The sequence below is a fragment of the Sparus aurata genome, chromosome 9 (assembly GCF_900880675.1).
Source record: "Sparus aurata chromosome 9, fSpaAur1.1, whole genome shotgun sequence".
In the NCBI taxonomy this organism is placed as follows: Eukaryota; Metazoa; Chordata; class Actinopteri; order Spariformes; family Sparidae; genus Sparus; species Sparus aurata.
Genome location: NC_044195.1, coordinates 15,465,899 through 15,483,840, shown reverse-complemented (window position 1 = coordinate 15,483,840; position 17,942 = coordinate 15,465,899). Strand labels below are relative to the sequence as shown.

Below are 17,942 nucleotides of genomic sequence, written 5' to 3'. Positions count from 1 at the left end.
GTTTTGTTTTGCACTCTGTGTTGTAAGCTAATCTGTAAAAGGGGGTGTGTTGGAGGTTGTGGCCTCTAGGCTTGATCCACTCTAGAGAAAGGTCAGGGTCGTGCTAACCTCCTGACACATTCCTGCACTGTATTGTAAACACATTCTGGAAAACACGGCATATTATGTTACAGGAACTTAGTCAAGTTCTCGTCATCTTTTTGGTATTTATTAATGAACCCCTTCAGCTAATTTCAGCCCGGGACGAGGCCGGTTCTTCATCAGAATATAGTGTTTCAGAGCAACCTCTAATGAGCAAAAACACCCAAATTGTTATTATATATATATATCATAATCAGTTCTCTCTAAACCTTTACCAGCTTAATCCTCAGTTCTCCGTAGAGGTGGCCGTAAGTCGGGTCTCAATTTAGAAGTGTTGGCAAACAAGCGACAGGATTATAACCCGTAAAGAGGTTAACGTGTTAAACTCCAAAGCCCCTGAGCAAGGCTGAGCGCTGACCCCTCACCACACGGCATGGGTGTGTGTTCGTGCGTGTATGCCCATGTGTGTTCCAGTGATAAATGGGCTTCAATTCTCAAAGTGAAATGGATTTACATGTTTTTAAAAATCCACGCTTGCATTTCAAAACAAGCATCCTACTGGTAACAAGCCTGTTTCTCCTGGAATCTGTGTAATTATCTTAATTGGATTTCAACAAACTAATGCGGTAATTACATGAGTTAAATGAGTTTGTGAATTTGACAAATTCTTTCCACACACTCCATGGCAATAGCAACAAAAAAATGTCAAAAAAAATTTCTGCATGATGTCAACTAACTTTCAGTGAGTGTCATAGCACTTCTTTTCGACAGACATCTCACACTTCACAGCAATAATCACCATGATGTCAAGGTTCCAAGAGGAATAGCTTTGTCGATGTTATGATAAAGCTATATACTACAGTACGGTCTGAATGGGACTTCTTTTTGTTTTCTGGGTAAGAATGGACTCTGAGCTATTAAAATTGAGCTAATTGTACAAGTGATTACCCACAAAACTCAAATAATTAAATCTTCATGATAATTTGAAACATAACCTACAATAAAACACCAGACAACAAGGACTAAAGCTGCATTCCTGCTACAGGAGGAGGACCTTTGGAGGACCTCAGTGCTTTTCCTTTGCAGGGACCAGGGTCTAAATTTAGTTCTGGGGACCAAACTGAACCTCCCAAACAGCTCCTGCTCAGGTATTAGAAACTTTCCCAAAGTACTTGAACTTTGATGGTGGGCTTTGCAATGCGGAACATTTCTGATTGGTTGAGTGATCACAGTATTTTATTTAGCCACCGTTTTTAAAAAGTGTTCGTTTAAATTTTTGTATATCTTTGTTGCGTAGTTGCACAGGATCCTGACTTGTGAAAAGACTGCAGTATAACACAGACAACAACTGGATAAAGGTATCTTTAAGTTCCTTGAAAAGCAGCCCCACAGACTAAAAGTTCTCTACTCTTTGAGTGGACTGTTTTCAGCCACCTGTCTTTGGACATAGCCTTTGCCCTGCACACATCTCAGTCTTGTAGCAACTGATCTTGATCGTCGTCATTAAGCCATAACTCTCTGTCGTACCTGCCATTTGACCATTTGGCCTCTTTGTGTTGTTTGGTCATCCAGTGTAACTCCCACCTGTGTGACCTTGCACAGGTCGATCAGAGGTCAAGGCCTTGTTAGACATGTTTATGAAGACAGCCGGGGGTCGAGGCCTCTGTTTGTCTGTCTGGCGACACGAGAGGAAACAAGGGATAGGATTCCGGTAATAGATGAAAGACGAGAGTGGAGATGAAAGGAGGGGTTATCTGGTTCTCTGTGGAGCGTATCGATCTGTTTGTGTTTTCATGGGGTGAACGGGTTTGTTGGCCACCGTCCCAGCAGAAGTGCTGAGGTATCGGCTGCGTCGCACCCTGGAAGTGTTGGTGCAGAGGTTGCACTTAAATTAGGGTCCAAGATAGATTTGAGGTCAGCTTTTGCTTCCGCTGGTTGGAATAATAGCCAGTGGCAGTAAAAACCAAACACAATGAGAGCCTGTGAATCATGAATCATCAGCAAGTACAATGTTAGCTAGTGCTGCCCTCTTGTGGCCCTTTAAAGGTGCACTATGTAGTTTTGAGGAAGAAATTTTGATCAGAAGTGAATTGATTTTTTATGCCCAAACAAACTAAAACGAGAGACGTTTTTTGTTTTTATGACTGAATAAACTGAATAAAAAAATTGACCTTAAAGGACAACACAGCTTCATACTGTTTTACCTTGTTTACATGTGGCAGACCCTGCCACCTTTCTAGCTTATTTTCCTTGTTTACTTCAGTTTTGGAAAAATAGAATTATGAAGGAGTATTATTACTTAATAAAACTTGTACATATTAAAATTATGAGCTTGAATTTCTTCTCCAAAATCACATGGAACACCTTTAAAAGCACAGCATTTTAACGTACAAACCAAAAGAAAAAAAATAGCACCTGTCGTAAATCAATAAGAATATTCTACAAATCACTTTATTGCAGGAATTACACAGTATGGGATCCGGAAAATATAAAATGTCAAAGTTTTTCTGTTTGTTAATTAGTTAAGATTGCAGTTATCAAGTTTGTTTTATGATGGCAAACACTGCTAATACTCTATATACTTCAAGGAGCAGTTGATCACAACACACAAACAAAAACAGGTTACGGTCAGTGTAGAGTAACGGCGAACAGTGGAAAACATTGAATCTCTCAATAGCACGGATGCAGCCTTCCTCCGACTGACGAAGACTCGAGTTATGTCCAAATACTTAATATTAAGGGACTGTTAAGACCTTTTGAAGCATCTCAACTTGCATTGACACTTGTAACTTGTAACACACTCCATGTCCTCGTCTGTATGTGTTCGACTTGAATGTACAAAGAGACAACGGGGTGATGACCTTTCACTCTTAACAAAAAATCAATCTCTCCTTCACAGGGATGATGAGAGTAAATCACAAACAGCAACAGTCAAGTACATGAGCAATGAGGCAAGTACATGTTACGTGAAAGTATATATACATGTGCATTTCTTTGGGATCAGAGGAAGAGAAATATTTGGTTCACGTAAATCCTTTAAAGGGCAACTCCACCAATTTTAAACACTGAAGTGAGTTTACAGGTCTTGGGGAACACTAATGTATATGTGAAAAAATAGAAAGCCTTTTGTTGCTCCAGTGATGTCACTCAGTGGTTAAGTTGCATTGTGGGTAATGAAAAAGAAAAAAAATACATGTAAATAACAAATACGACCTCTCTGGTTCTGTTGTATCGATTCTGATCATTTTCCCCAAAACTTTTCATAATGAGTCCAACAGTGTTTTAGGAGTGCAATGCAAAACCAGTGCACTGCGTTTTAAAACATGGCGCCTACATTACCCACAATACAACTGAGTGCACAGAGTGACATCACTGGAGGGAATTTATCAGATTACATGCAGCTTCCTCTGGAGCCGCAAAGCGCTTCATACTACATTTTCAAACATGCAGTATTTCCCCCCAAGACCTGTAAACACACTTAAATGTGTCAAATCGGTATAGTCGCCCTTTAATACACAGATGTTACACACAGTATTCTGACATATTAAAGGTATAGGCAAGGTGATGATTTTGTCTATTTCTGTTTGTGGTTGTGCAACAATATACTGTATATGCAGACATCACAAAATACACACAGCTCTCCAATAATCCATTCATATATGTACACTCACACATTCACACGCACACAAACACACGCAGGCACACACACCAGCCGATGCTATTTCAGTGCTGTTCTGTATGTTACTGTGGCGCCAATTGTCAGACGCTGAAACACTGCTTCTTTTGGATCATATGGAATCTCACTCAAGTCCAACATATTCTCATAAATCTTATAAATAAAAATGGACTTAAAAGCACACAAAGTAATTCAATAATAACCTGAGGAGAGTATGTTGAACTGTGTGAGAGAGGAATGCATCATATTTACAACAGAGTGATTGTTTTTATATGTGTGTCTGCAACATCGTGGGGGTTTAGCTAATGACCGGTAACCAGTGGCGAGTCCCATCCTTTACATTAGTATGTTTAAACAAGTTAAAAAACGTGTGAACATCTATTATAATATGTGACTATATCTTTGAATGCTGTGGTGCTGACAGATTAGAAAAAAAACAAGATGGAATAAGGGCAGGTAAGTAAGAATAGCACCTGACACATGCAAGCAACCCTTTTCAAAATGAACACCAGTTTACCAGTTTAGGGGGCATGTACTCAGTGCAGAGGTAAACTGGGTGCAATTCTTTAGAGACACTTTGTGATCGTGTTAGTTAAGTGTTCTGCATGGAGCAAAAAAGGCCGCCGTGTTTGTTCTCCACGTTTCTGGATTGTAATGTTCAATCTCTGGTTGTTCTGCAAACCGCATCTCTGTCCCTCTCCTCCTCCTCCTCCTCCTCCTCCTCCTCCTCCTCATCAAATATGCAGGGAAATAGCACCATCCTTTGAAAACAGGAAGTAAAAGGCAAGTCGAGGACGTCAGCACACATGGTTTTTGCTCGCAGGTTAGGACGGAGGACTCTGGTGTTTGGGGTTTATGTCCTCTTCATGCACACCTGACAGCGGCTTATGTGTGTTCGGAGGCTGCCTGCTTTTAGTGTCTGCGGGACAGGTTTCCTGGAAAGGAAGACAGAAAGGAAAACATCAGACTTCCACTTAACAAGTTTATAATTTAAATGTGGAGGAGATCTGAAAGTAAAATGGTTTTAACTGATAATCTTACCCTAATCCTATCCAATCATCTCTCCTCATGCCTTAACCTAACCAACCCAACCATCAAAGCCGAAACAATATCCTCTAAAGGTAGGAGCAGGAGGACTAAAGAAATACAACGTCTGAGCTTGATTCTTCCTTACGTAAACATCTCATTGTCTTCGATGGTGGCGAGCCAGAAGCTGTAGGAGTTGGCGTAGTAGTTGCAGGTTCCACGGCCGTGACACTCAATGAATGGAGCGCTGCGGAATTCCTCCAAGCAGGAACCAGGAGAGGCCAAGGCCTGGCCCGAACCCTCAGCACCGGCACTGGTGTGCTACACAAACAGAGAACAGCTCATCAACCAAATGATGCAAAATCTTTGATTTTAAGATGTCAATTGTTCTGGAGCAGCAGCCAGTTGGATTTTTTTGTCCATGTCCAGTAATGTTCTAATCGGACTCGCTCTTACAAATGAGGAAATTACCCGATCATGTTGTTGTTGTCAATAAAAGTACATTTAATTGAAAATGTATTTGGTTGTGAAACGGTTGTGATTAGAATTCCACATGAAACGTACGGACTAGATTCACTACAGTAGGCTCCCTTTTTTTTAAATTATAAAAGAAAATGTTCATGTAAACTGTATCTACATTTAACTATGGTCATTTTTATGATGGTCTCTACAGAATGAAGTCTTTCAAAATTTGCTTACATCATATATTAACTCCTCTCCATCTACTGCACCTCTTAATCATTTAATTTAATCTGATGTATTAATAAGTATGTTGTGTTAATTATACAGCTGGTAAATGAAATATAAAAGCTATATACTGCTGGGTAGCTTGTGAATTTCTCCCCTGGGATCATCTTATCCTCAGTGTTACATCACAGTTTATATGTGGACTGTATTTCGTGTTTTTAATTTGCAATCTGCAAATTAATTTAAATTATCATATAAACGAGGCAAAAAGTACAATATTTCCCTCTGAAATGTAGTACAGTTGTTATAGAAATGAGCAGAAAATGTACTCAAGTAAAGCACTCCAGAAAAAGTACTTAGTTACCTTCCACCACTGCATATATGTGGTGAAAGGAAGAAATTAACGTACTCTCCAAGGGGGCGGCCTGTATTTGCACTGAGACCCAATCCTGTTACTCTTACCATGACAAAAGAATATCCAATCCAGAGAGAGTCCCAGCCGTGAGGGCACGGTGGGATCATGATGGTCTGACTGTGAATTGCTATCACCATGGCTGGGGCTTCACACACAGCACACCTGCACGCACACACACACACACAAGCACAGTATGTGAGTGTTGAATGGGTATCAGATATATGTCAAACTGAACAGTATTGGTAGAAAGGCTGACATACCTGCTGATGAAGGGTTTGATGCTTTCACCAGTGATAGGTGCCATGCTCATGGGCATGGGCTCAGGGGAGGTGAGCCAGTAGGAGTAATCGTTACGGGAGGCAAAGTTGCACACGTTGTTGATGTTACAGAACAGGAAGGGCATGGGGCTGAACTTCCGTAGACAGCTGCCCGCCGTACCTAAAACGCAGACCAAGAAGATGTATAATTCACCCCACAAAAAAAGCTCATCACTTTCTTTCTTTCTTTCTTTCTTTCTTTCTCATTTTGTGTTGCTCACCCAAGTCCTGTCCATGGGAGCGCTCGTTGCCCTGTACATACAGCAAGGAGTAGCCATCGTATATGATCGAGGTTCCATCAGGACACTGCGGAATGTCTATTGATTGGCTGTGACGGGTCACCAAGAAGCCGTGATCCATGGAAGACGGGCCAGGTGGACCCACTTGACCTGGAACACCGTCAGGTCCTGGTGGGCCAGGGTGTCCTCTGGGTCCTAAAGACATGTAGAAATTAATAAGTTACGGCCGCGACATCACAACAGCTCTTACACTTTTCATCCCTGTGATGAACTCACCCTGCGGCCCCGACAGGCCAGGCTCTCCTTTGCTTCCGGGCTGACCGTGATATCCAGGAATGCCATCGTCACCTTTAGGACCTATAACACCTGTCATACCTGAAAGAAAAAATAAGGATGTTATTAGAAGAAAGGGTGCAGAGGACAAATGTTGGATCACAGAGGAGAACACGATATTAAGCAAAACGTTACCTTGCTGTCCTTTCTGTCCAGGGAGCCCAGATGGTCCCTGAGGTCCTGGTAAGCCTTGAATCCCAGGGAATCCAATGTCTCCTTTGATGAAGATCTGGGGGCCAGGAGGACCAGGGGGGCCATCATTACCTGAAATATACAATATCATTAGAAGACAGAAGTAGAAGACGTGTTGTTGTGATATGTTGTGTATCTTATCACTCTGAAGGGTCTCCCCTCCTATTTATACCCTTTTCTCCGGGGAATCCTCTGTCTCCAAGTTCTCCTTTGAATCCCAAGTCCCCGAAAGCACCCTTTGAACCTAGAGTTTTTAATTCAAAAACATTTCACTTGACAGTTATCTAAATAAAAACACATCTTTCCGTCCATATTTGCATAAAACACATGCTGTGTTTCACGCAACTATCACGCTGTACTTACCTGGGAATCCAGTGACACCTTGCACTCCTCTCTCTCCCTTCTGCCCATCGATACCTGGAAGACCAGGTTGTCCCTATAATACACACACACACACAAACACACACACACACATACATAAAGTTACACAAGGCATGCTGTTAAGTGTTTTGCTAAAAACCTGCTCCCGTTAAAAAGCATTTATGCAGAATTTTCAACCGCACTAACATGCATCATCTCTAAGCAGTGTATAACATGTGCATCTTAAGTCGCGTAAAACAGCCTCATCACATACAGGAAGTCCAGGAACTCCGTGGTCGCCCTTATGTCCCGACTCTCCCTGAAAACCGGGGTTACCCTGGTCTCCTTTGTCCCCCTTTGGACCTTCTCTGCCTGGCACACCAGGGACTCCAGGTACTCCTGTGGTTCCTGTTTGATAAAGACCATAAGAAACACTTTTTACTTGTAACAGTGGCTCGAAAATGTACTACAATTTGGAAATAATAATTAAACTCATACTGGCATGTCATGTATTTGGCATACCTCTTTCTCCAGTGTGTCCTGGTTCTCCCCTGTCTCCCTTAGGACCCTCTTGAGAGATACCTGGCAACCCCCTTTCTCCTGGCTCACCTGGGGATCCCACTACACCTGTAAGTCCCTTGTCGCCTTTGATGCCAGGGACACCTGGATGACCTGGAGTACCAGGGAAGCCAGGACTGCCTTTATCACCTGGTGAGGGAAAGAGAAGGTCAAATAATTGAACTCTGTTTTTTTGTCTCTGATGATTGAGATATTAACAAACAATGGAAAGGCACTAACCTTTGATACCAAGAGCTCCAGGTGAACCTTGGAAACCTCGGCCAGGTAAACCTGTGAAGAAGGATGGATTAACAGTAATTGAGAAACAGTTTCTGTAATGTCTGGATTGGCAATGAGGGGCCTGCAGAAAAAAAAATCTAAACTTATCTAATCGAATATTTGCTAATGAGAGCTTGTGGCTTCCAGTAATTACATTTTAAATAACAATTCAGAAAATGAATAACTGTATTAAAATGTGCATGAAAGGATTTGGATGAGGGTGAATTTAAGAGTCTCATGCCAGAGAGATTGCACTTAACAGTAACAACAGTGAACTTTTGCAGTTTAGTCTCCTCTTAACTCCTCTACACTGACCTGGGTCTCCTTTCTCTCCTGAGGATCCTGGGATACCGTCCACTCCAGCCTCTCCCTTCTCCCCCGTAGGGCCAGGAGGTCCCTGTAAGCCACCCTCACCTGAAAGAGAACAAGTATACACACTGTTTATTCATTCCTAATTACTAACAAGATAAAATAGATTTGATTTGATAAGTCAACCATTCCCTGAGCTCTCACAGATGTTTGTGGATAAACCTGACCTTGAAAGTTTCCCCTTATCAATCCACAGAAATTGGTTTCTGATTAAATTTGGAGTTAGAAAAAGGCCAAGCTTCTGCCGAACGATGCCTTATTTAATATTTTACAGTTGTATGAAGCAGTATGGACCACCCTGATTATTTTGGTGCCCGACTTATTCAGTTCACATCTGATTTTTTTTTACAACTCTCTTCTCACATGATTAAGGCCATCTTTGTGTTGTAACGGATCTATGTCAATTTCAAATTATTGTTGTGATTAATTCATGTGGGGACTTGCCTACATAGCTGATTAAATAATCATGTTACTTACCAGGCCGACCCTCCTGACCAGGTTCTCCTGGAGACCCCGGCAGCCCCGGCGTCCCCTTCTCACCTGGTATACCTGGCTGACCTGTACAACACACACCAGAATAAGAACTCACATGGGACACCAACATGTATAGTTACTATATCTGTGTATTAAGTGACAACACAGACTGAAATCTAACCTGTATACCCGATAGTCCCTTTCTCTCCCTTGGATCCATCCGGTCCTGGTTTGCCTGGCATGCCCTCGTGACCCCTCTGACCCTTGTCTCCTGGTTGTCCTGGGAATCCTGGCTGGCCTTTCTCACCCTGTGAGAGTAGATGATTGGAGAGAAAAGGTAAAGACAGGTAGGTACTGAGGTCTGTTAGCAGAGCGCAATCAGAAAAGAAGAGTGTAGAGATTGAGGATTTCTAGTCCACACAAGAAGAGTCAAGCTCGTACACCTGACATGACAGCGCTGCTTATGTTCACAGAACTATTGTTATGAAACTTAACCGCTGTCATAGCTCTAAGATTACCTTTTCTCCTGGATATCCGGGGATTCCAATACCTGGCTCACCAGCTAATCCCTTATCTCCTTTCTGCCCATCTTGGCCTCTAAATCCAGGATGTCCTGGTGTACCTATATCTCCTTTAGTACCCTTTGGACCAGCCACACCTGCACAAACACACACACACACACACACACACACACACACACACAAGCAGACAAAGTTCAGATATTTAGAGGCATGTTCTCACAATTTAATGTGAAATGTAGTTTTTCTCTTGCTTGACAAACTCAGTTTGTTTGTAATACACACTATACGTGTTCAAATGGATGCTTCATCTGAGAGTTCTTACCTGGTATGCCCATCTCTCCTGAGCTGCCTTTCTGCCCAGGTACTCCGATTCTGCCAGGCTCTCCTGCTAGACCGGGGTCTCCTTTCTCACCTGAGACACATCAGTGAGTTTCAAAGTGAATCTTTTTAAATTCCATTCCATTTTCATAAGATGACACATAACATGTGGAAAGAGTTTACTCAAAGAATGAATTGAATTAAAAGTTTAGGACAAAAAGATTATTATCAGACGAAATCAGCATGTTAGAAATATCCTATTTAAATAAATCTAACACATTTGTTCAGATGGTCACCTGGATGTCCAGGTGTTCCAGGCTCTCCATCTTTCCCTGGCATTCCAGGGTCTCCAGGGAGTCCACGGAAGCCCTTCTGTCCAGTGAGCCCGGTGTTACCTGACAGAAAAACAAAAAAGTGTTAAAAGCCTACATTTAGATAAGTACATCCTAAGCTATGTGTTAATATACAGGGTCCCCAATGGGCATGTCTGGAGCAAAGCCCCTATGTGACACATACACTCTCATTGAGCCAAAGGCCAGTGTGTTGTCTTATACCTGTGTCTCCGAGGTCTCCCTTCTCCCCCTTCATATGCTCCATGTCAACGTCGGTCATGTTCCCAGGAGGGCCCTGAAGACCTGTATCTCCCCTTTCTCCCTTAAGACCAGGCTCTCCAATCTCCCCTCTTGGTCCTGTTATACCAGGATCACCTGACCGAGTTGGTGGGGATGAGAAACTGTCATTGCTGCTGTTAAACCTAAATACAACAACTAAGCATACGAGACAGGCTGAACAAAGCAAGAAATCTATAAGAAGTTGGTCTTCCTCACCTCTCTGACCAGGATCTCCAGGTGTACCACGTGGTCCAGGCACGCCTTGTACTCCTGGTGTCCCAATAACCCCCATTTCACCTTTGGGACCTGGCAAACAAACACACACACAGTGAGATTACTGTGAATAAAACACATTGACATTGCATTAATTAAATAAACCCGGAGAATGTATTTTATTACTACAGTATTAAAACATAACGTCATGTTACACTCTTCACTCTGCTGCTCTGAGTTTTTCTTCTTAACTGAAATTCCTTACTCAGTCATAATTATTTCCACTCAACATTTCCACTTTGACGTGATTTCTTTAGACTACTTCCAGTAAGAGTCAGCACTTCCTGCATAGATGTTTCACATTAAAAGCCTCCCAAGAGCAGCCCGTACCTAGCAGGCTTTTAATGTGAAACACAAATAGGAAGCCGAAAGAAATAGCAGCAAAGAAGATGTAGTGACATTATCTCTAAAATAAAAAGGCATTTCTGATAAAAATAGATCTCAGAGCAGCAAAATGATATATATGATGACTACATTGCTATACTGAATGAATTCATGCTGTAGAAATGTACATTATTGATTATGTCCATAACTGATTATATTATGGACTGTGCATTATTTATTTGTGTGAATGCATCAAGAAACAAAACAACAACAAGAAAACACACTAATACAGTGAAAACACAAGATCAATGAAAAGGTATCATTTATTTATTTATTATTTTTGCATGTGAATTTGTTTCCTGGTCGTCCCTCTCACCTTGATATCCGATCAGTCCGTCCCTGCCTGGTAATCCTGGTGGCCCTGGCAGTCCTTTAGAACCAGGGCCTCCTGGGAACCCGGGTGCTCCCTTCTCTCCCTGAGGACCTGGCATGTCCAGACCAGGTGAACCTGGAAAGCCCTTTTCTCCCTTTATACCTTCCCTACCTGTTCAACATACACACACACACATTCAAATATGTTTAGTGATTTCAACAACAAAAATTATTCTGTGAAAAAGTTCTGTATTGACTTTGTTCTCACCGAATGGTCCTGGCTCTCCAGGTGGTCCTTGGGGTCCAGGAGCTCCGGGTGAACCTTTTCCTGGAGCACCTGGTAAGCCAACCAGTCCAGGAGGTCCTGGAGGTCCCACCTCACCTAGTTTTACAGATGAATGAAAAACAATGCTGTACGTAGTATAGAAGACTGGATCGAACCAAGCTTCACCTCAGAGTTGTTCTAATTGTCTTGCAGTACCTTTGATTCCCTGAAAGCCTGGTGGTCCTGTGTCACCTTCCTGTCCGGGAATACCAGGTGGTCCAACGCTACCCTTCTCTCCCTGGAAGCCAATAATTCCTTGGGGGCCAGGTAAACCTTTGGGACCTGGAAGACCCCGTCCTGGTTCACCCTGCGAAGTGCAGAAATAAGCTCTGGCAATGATGACACACTGGTGCTAATGATTTTACATGCCATTGAAATCTCCAATTTGAACTTATCCATTAAACAGTTTTCTTTTGTTTGTTAGATTTGAATTGTGTTGTATAACAATTGCGCTTTGAGAACAATACAATCTAATGTTCCTAAACAAAGTCTTCTCAAACACCTGTTTGAATTTAGCATCTGAAAAACGAGGCATCATTCAAAGAAAACTTTTGGAGTTTCACAGAAAACTATGATCCTTCTTCATCATCAAAACCAGGATGCTAAAGCATAATATATGTATGTGTGAAACTCTAATTCTAAATTGAAATATAAATGCAGTAAAAACAAACCTTTTGTCCTGGTCGACCAGGTTGACCTGTTATGCCATCCTGTCCTGGTCTTCCTGGTTCTCCTGGTAATCCTGGAGCTCCTGGAATGCCACTGATTCCTACAAACACGGAAAAATGTCTCTTATGTTCTGCTCATGTATGTGCACTATATCATGTATAGTCTGTTTACACAAGTACATGATTTTGAATGTTAATGATGAGGAGGGATAGAGTCAACATGGACTGGACTAACTTACCTTTAGGACCAGTTGGGCCTGGAAATCCAATTCCAGGGGGTCCTTGTTCACCCTTGGTTCCACGGAAACCTGGCAGCCCTGGGTCTCCAGGCAGGCCTCTATCACCTACAGTCATAACATATTGCATGGTGAACAGGAATAATAACAAACAGTCTTCACTAATCTATCTCCACAGTAAGTTTTTTTTTGTAAATACATGAAACTGCATGATGATAACTGGCTCCTCCACTACATTAACTAATATCACTTTCTTTAAGGTTTTGGTTAAGTTCACAGTTTTTATATATATTTTTATTTTTTTGTAATGGAGTATGAAGGAAACCAAGAATATGGTGCTGCTCACCTTGAAATCCAGGTATGCCAGGTTCTCCCTGTGATCCAGGTACTCCTGGAGGTCCAGGAGCACTCACACCTTGACCCGGCTCACCTTTTGCACCTGTTGGACCCAAGTGATATGTCAATAAATAAATGTTAAGTAGCTATGAGTATCAGATGTGCTGTCAGTATTTGTGGCTCTGTGGAGATCTCATGCATACCAGGTTGTCCAGGAGTTCCAGGAAGCCCCGGTCTCCCATGAGTACCCTTCTCTCCGGGATCTCCTTGTCGACCGAAGCCTGGCAGACCAGGTGGGCCCCTCCCTCCAGGAGGCCCGTTGAGACCCGGGTCCCCACCTGGTCCACGCTCACCCTTGATGCCCTCTTTAGCCTAAGAGCAAGACAAGAGAAAGGAGATGTCCAATTGACTTTATTTTTAAGATTGATAATACATTTAAGAGTCTGAATAGCTGACGAGTTAATTCAAGAGTAATATTAACCACAATTGCAAAAAACTACCAATTATTCTTTGCTTAAAACCACAATTATTGATTTATTTTGGATACTTGGGGACAGTGCATGAGCTGCAACAAAACCAGTTCAGGCAGTTTGATAATTTCCACAAAGACTTACTCTTATGTGGTGCTGGTATCCTGTAATCTTGTGTAACACACACTTACCGGTTCTCCTTTGAGGCCAGGTTCACCTGGAAAGCCAGCTCTTCCTGGCTGTCCATCCAGCCCCGGCTGCCCTGGTGTTCCAGGAATACCAGGCAGACCTTTGTCCCCCTTCAGACCAGGTGCTACGAAAATGTCCCCTGGCTCACCAACAGCACCAGGGGCTCCCATCAACCCAGGGGTGCCTTCAGAACCCTGCAAGAAATTCAAAATTGTGTTATGCTCCAAAGAAAATATCAATGACATGTATTCTCTTGGTCGATTTTGAGGGATAAACTGTGAAAACACAACACAATCAACCTAGATCTTGTCCCCAGTGTCTCTGACATGAGTCTACTCACAGGTCTACCAGGTTGTCCAGGGAGGCCAGTCTGACCCTTTTCTCCCTTGCCGCCCACTAAACCAGGAGGTCCTGCAGGTGAAAATGTGCATTCAGTACTCAACATAGTGGAAGAAATGTATATTAGAATGTGAGGAATAAATTACGGAGAACTTTCCAACAAAGAGCCATCTTTACATCATAACCCTGGTGGTTTTTGGGCAATGACACCAGACATTTGGTGGCTATGATCACCACTGTTTCATTTGCACAAGACCACTGTTCGCTCACCTCGATCTCCTTTAGGGCCCTGGGGCCCAGGTAATCCAGGTGGGCCAGAACTGTGACACTGAACACAGGTATCTCCCCTGTCACCTGAAGGATAGGTACAGAAACATCAATCAAACTGGCAAAAGAAAGCTTTTTTTCTGTGTTTGCGACATCGGCGCCAACAGTTATACCACAGGGAAACACTAGGAGCAGGACAGTTGGAACGTTGGCTATTTCTGCTTTGAATAAAGAAAATTTTTAAAAAAAACACGATGGCCTTTAACATGTAACTGAATTTATAAAAAACAAAAAAAACGTTCTATTATTGGTATACCTTTCAAATTTTACAGTTAATAGTGACAAATACAGGCTACTTCTTTGTAGTATCTGAGAAAAGTCCCCAGACTCCCTCCAAAAATCGTGCAATTTTGTGAACTGTTGAGTTAGGAGACACTTTTTAAAACTTTATGATCCCCCCCAAAACAAATTCTTAAATATTTGGGCGTTCTTGTAAATTCAGCAAATGCTTTACATCAAGTATCATCTTTCTTTGTGAAAAAGTCATTGTCTATTTGTCCCGGCAGTGTCCACTCCTGATGAGATCACCCAAGATGCATGTTGATGCCAAGTGTGACGGGGCAAGTACAAACATTAGAATACGTTGACTGACGAATTGCACTGATTAACTTTCATTATCGACCTTCTTACCTTTCTGTCCCAGTTCCCCTTGTAACCCTGGAGGTCCGGGCGGTCCAGGAGCTCCTTTCTCGATGTCACATGAATCAGGGTCAACTGTACCGCCATGTCATAGCACACACACACACACACACGCACACACACACACACACACACACACACACACACACACACACACACACACACAAACTCTTTAGGTTATTAAAACGTTTATAAGTGTCCCACGTTACGATCTTGGTATATTTAATGATCATACTTGGTTGTCCAGGTGGTCCGGGGGGTCCAGGGTCTCCTGGTTGTCCTGGAGGTCCAACGAGAGACTCTCCTTCCATTCCTCTGTCTCCTTTCTCACCCACATCTCCTTTCTCACCCTTCTCTCCACGAGGCCCTTCAATGTCCCGGCCTGATGACACACAAGGAAGCCGGTTAGTGTGTTATTCAGGTTTGTATGTGTCTGACTGACGTACAGCTATATTGTGCGACATTACCTGGTGGACCTGCCTCTCCCTGAGGACCAGGAAAACCTGCAGAATTAAGAAGAAACCAAAATGGAGGAAATAACATGGTTATCACTGAAAGTTATCCAAGATGGGTGTTTATATGCATGTGTTTCAGCATATATATGCCTGTCATACAATAGCCAACTATACCTTTTTCTCCTGTTAACCCTGGGCTACCACGAGGACCAGGAGGACCAGGGGCCCCACCTCCCTAAAACAAAATAAAAAATTACACAGCTTAATGACGCAGGTCCATTTTTATCAGATCATGTTGAAGGTTTATTTTGCTAATCTACCTAAATGCAGATTAGTTGACTGCTGAACTGCCTTCCTGTTCTCCCTCTAACACTGACTACATTTTACATTTAAGGGCATTTAGGAGACACTCTTGACCAAAGGGATTTACAGTATTTCATACATACACTGATGGTGGTGGCTGCCATGCAAGGTGCCGACCAGCGTATCAGGAGCAGTTTGGGGTTCAGTATCTTGACCAAGGACACTTTGACATGCAGACCAGGGGAATTGAACCCGCGACCTTCTGATAATAAGACACTGGCTCTACCCCTGAGCAATAGCTGCCCCACTATTACTGCAGAACTGGTGCAAATTATTTCTATTTAAATAACTGTGAAGAAAACATCGATGGAATGTTGGGTGCAGTTTTAAAGATTAGGACTTAAAAAAAAAAAAAGTAATAATACCTAACACCTAAAGGTTTCAATAAATTGGCTCTATACACCTTGTTCAATGCCATCCAAGTCTCTGGAAAAACCATGATCCCAAAAATTATTCATTTATTTATTTACACCCTTTTTAAAGCCCAATTCTTCACTATAGTTGATAAATATGAACATGTTATCATGCACCCATCCAGTTTAGTGGTTGAGGAGAATGCTTTGAATCAGTTTGCTGTGAAGCTCAAGAAATGTTTTGTGGACTATAAACATCACCCAATTTTCCACTGTCATGAGAGAGAGTAAATAATTACTTAATCTATATTATTGGGGAACCTTTTCTGGGTGTATCCTGAGGGACGGTAGATGTCAAGACATCCCGAGTTCAAAGAGTAACTAAACAGGCTGAAAAGTGGTGTGGATTGTTTCCAATCTGTTGCAGCTCATGTGGTCACCTGTGGAAAACTTATAGAGGTCAATAAAAGCTTTACAGGCGCTTAATTTCTCTTTGAGTCCTGAGTGTGGGTCAAGGTCCTTTAATTTTAACTAATCTTTTCAGATTAGACTAGGAGAAGCTTTTATATAACTTTAAAATCCCTGGATTGTCTCTTTAACATGCTCTCATTATTTCAACTAAAATATTTTGTGGGGACCTCTGCTGGTAGTTTTTCAAATTAATCCTTTTTGTCGCTGATGGGACAGAACGAGTGGGTGATAGAGACAAAAAAGGAAGAGAGGGAGTAGAGAGATCACTTACGTAACCCGGTGGTCCGCTCTCACCCTTTTCACCCTGAAACAAGACAGAGAAGTTAGTCTGTCTGGCCACAACATCTCCGAGATTATTTAAGTTTGAGATTTAAACCTTGATTTGTGTAAATCAAATTAGTTACCTGTGAACCAGGGTATCCTGGAGCCCCAAGAAAGCCTTGTTCTCCCTGAAAGATGAAAAATATGTAAATACTTGAGTGATAAATATTTCACAATATGAAAGCAACATCTGGACGGTCGAGTAGGCGGGTGTACAGGAGGCTGTCGTTACCTTCCGCCCAGTTGCTCCATCCTTGCCAGGTTTTCCCTGCAATTACACAAAGAGTTCACTTTGATTAGTTCTGGATTAATAATAAATACATTGCTATTGACAAAGAAGCATATTAAACAAGTCTGTATGTTTTATATAATGACATAATAATCATAATATATAATGTGATAAAAAAAAAGCTTGTTTTCAATGTTAAACTTTTGACACATCAGCATTAAAATCTTACCACTGATGGCTAATACACAGATGTATTTTTGCCACTTACTGGTTGTCCAGGAGGGCCGGGATCACCTTTGACACCAGTTTGATATGGGATGCAATAACCCTAAAATAAAGAAAGTAAGGTCTCTCAAAAAGTACAAAAGTTTGATTAAGGAGACAGTTAACAGCCTGTGTGCATAGTAATGTAAGTCATTCACGTCTACATTTGAAAGAAAAATAACTCACTTTTTCTCCTTTGTCTCCGGGAATTCCTCTTTCACCCTTTAGGAATGAAGAACACAAACATGTTCAGGAAATAACACAAGTCAGCATTTGAGAGATTTTTTTTTTTTTCCATATATGAAAAAATATATATATCACAATTTCTGCCTATTTTTTGAGAATTGAGAGAGTACCTGTGGTCCAGGTACATAGTGTGTGGGTCTGACTCCTTCTACTTCCAGTGATGGAGGTCCAGGAGGGCCAGGTGGGCCGCGGAATCCCTGCTCACCCTGCGATGAAACAAAATATAAATATATAAAACAGCAAATCATCGAGTGTAAAACAAGTATCTGAATTTTGTCAAACATAA

At 42.0% G+C, this 17,942-nt stretch overlaps 1 protein-coding gene across 2 annotated transcripts in view; it reads right to left on the bottom strand.

The window, feature by feature from the left end:
- Window positions 1–2,511: 2,511 nt before the first annotated feature.
- col4a1 (collagen, type IV, alpha 1) overlaps window positions 2,512–17,942 on the bottom strand; it is a 42,895-nt gene continuing 27,464 nt past the window's right edge. Inside the window, exons 13-52 of one of the 2 annotated variants that reach the window (XM_030429563.1) lie at window positions 17,767–17,862; window positions 17,597–17,632; window positions 17,415–17,474; window positions 17,150–17,185; window positions 17,001–17,045; window positions 16,868–16,900; window positions 15,584–15,644; window positions 15,422–15,457; window positions 15,190–15,336; window positions 14,946–15,029; window positions 14,259–14,342; window positions 13,990–14,060; window positions 13,652–13,843; window positions 13,194–13,362; window positions 13,001–13,093; window positions 12,658–12,762; window positions 12,422–12,519; window positions 11,907–12,057; window positions 11,694–11,807; window positions 11,430–11,597; window positions 10,673–10,762; window positions 10,400–10,552; window positions 10,142–10,240; window positions 9,850–9,939; window positions 9,525–9,664; window positions 9,188–9,314; window positions 9,010–9,090; window positions 8,479–8,577; window positions 8,125–8,175; window positions 7,849–8,034; window positions 7,601–7,734; window positions 7,330–7,402; window positions 7,139–7,210; window positions 6,910–7,038; window positions 6,718–6,816; window positions 6,424–6,636; window positions 6,146–6,323; window positions 5,933–6,047; window positions 4,932–5,104; window positions 2,512–4,692 (exon numbers count right to left, since the gene is read on the bottom strand). In XM_030429563.1, coding sequence (XP_030285423.1) covers window positions 4,611–4,692; window positions 4,932–5,104; window positions 5,933–6,047; window positions 6,146–6,323; window positions 6,424–6,636; window positions 6,718–6,816; window positions 6,910–7,038; window positions 7,139–7,210; window positions 7,330–7,402; window positions 7,601–7,734; window positions 7,849–8,034; window positions 8,125–8,175; window positions 8,479–8,577; window positions 9,010–9,090; window positions 9,188–9,314; window positions 9,525–9,664; window positions 9,850–9,939; window positions 10,142–10,240; window positions 10,400–10,552; window positions 10,673–10,762; window positions 11,430–11,597; window positions 11,694–11,807; window positions 11,907–12,057; window positions 12,422–12,519; window positions 12,658–12,762; window positions 13,001–13,093; window positions 13,194–13,362; window positions 13,652–13,843; window positions 13,990–14,060; window positions 14,259–14,342; window positions 14,946–15,029; window positions 15,190–15,336; window positions 15,422–15,457; window positions 15,584–15,644; window positions 16,868–16,900; window positions 17,001–17,045; window positions 17,150–17,185; window positions 17,415–17,474; window positions 17,597–17,632; window positions 17,767–17,862 — 4,263 coding nt within the window. In that variant the 3' untranslated portion in view covers window positions 2,512–4,610. The remainder of the gene's footprint in view (window positions 4,693–4,931; window positions 5,105–5,932; window positions 6,048–6,145; window positions 6,324–6,423; window positions 6,637–6,717; window positions 6,817–6,909; window positions 7,039–7,138; window positions 7,211–7,329; window positions 7,403–7,600; window positions 7,735–7,848; window positions 8,035–8,124; window positions 8,176–8,478; window positions 8,578–9,009; window positions 9,091–9,187; window positions 9,315–9,524; window positions 9,665–9,849; window positions 9,940–10,141; window positions 10,241–10,399; window positions 10,553–10,672; window positions 10,763–11,429; window positions 11,598–11,693; window positions 11,808–11,906; window positions 12,058–12,421; window positions 12,520–12,657; window positions 12,763–13,000; window positions 13,094–13,193; window positions 13,363–13,651; window positions 13,844–13,989; window positions 14,061–14,258; window positions 14,343–14,945; window positions 15,030–15,189; window positions 15,337–15,421; window positions 15,458–15,583; window positions 15,645–16,867; window positions 16,901–17,000; window positions 17,046–17,149; window positions 17,186–17,414; window positions 17,475–17,596; window positions 17,633–17,766; window positions 17,863–17,942) is intronic. The other variant, XM_030429564.1, reaches the window with a different exon arrangement.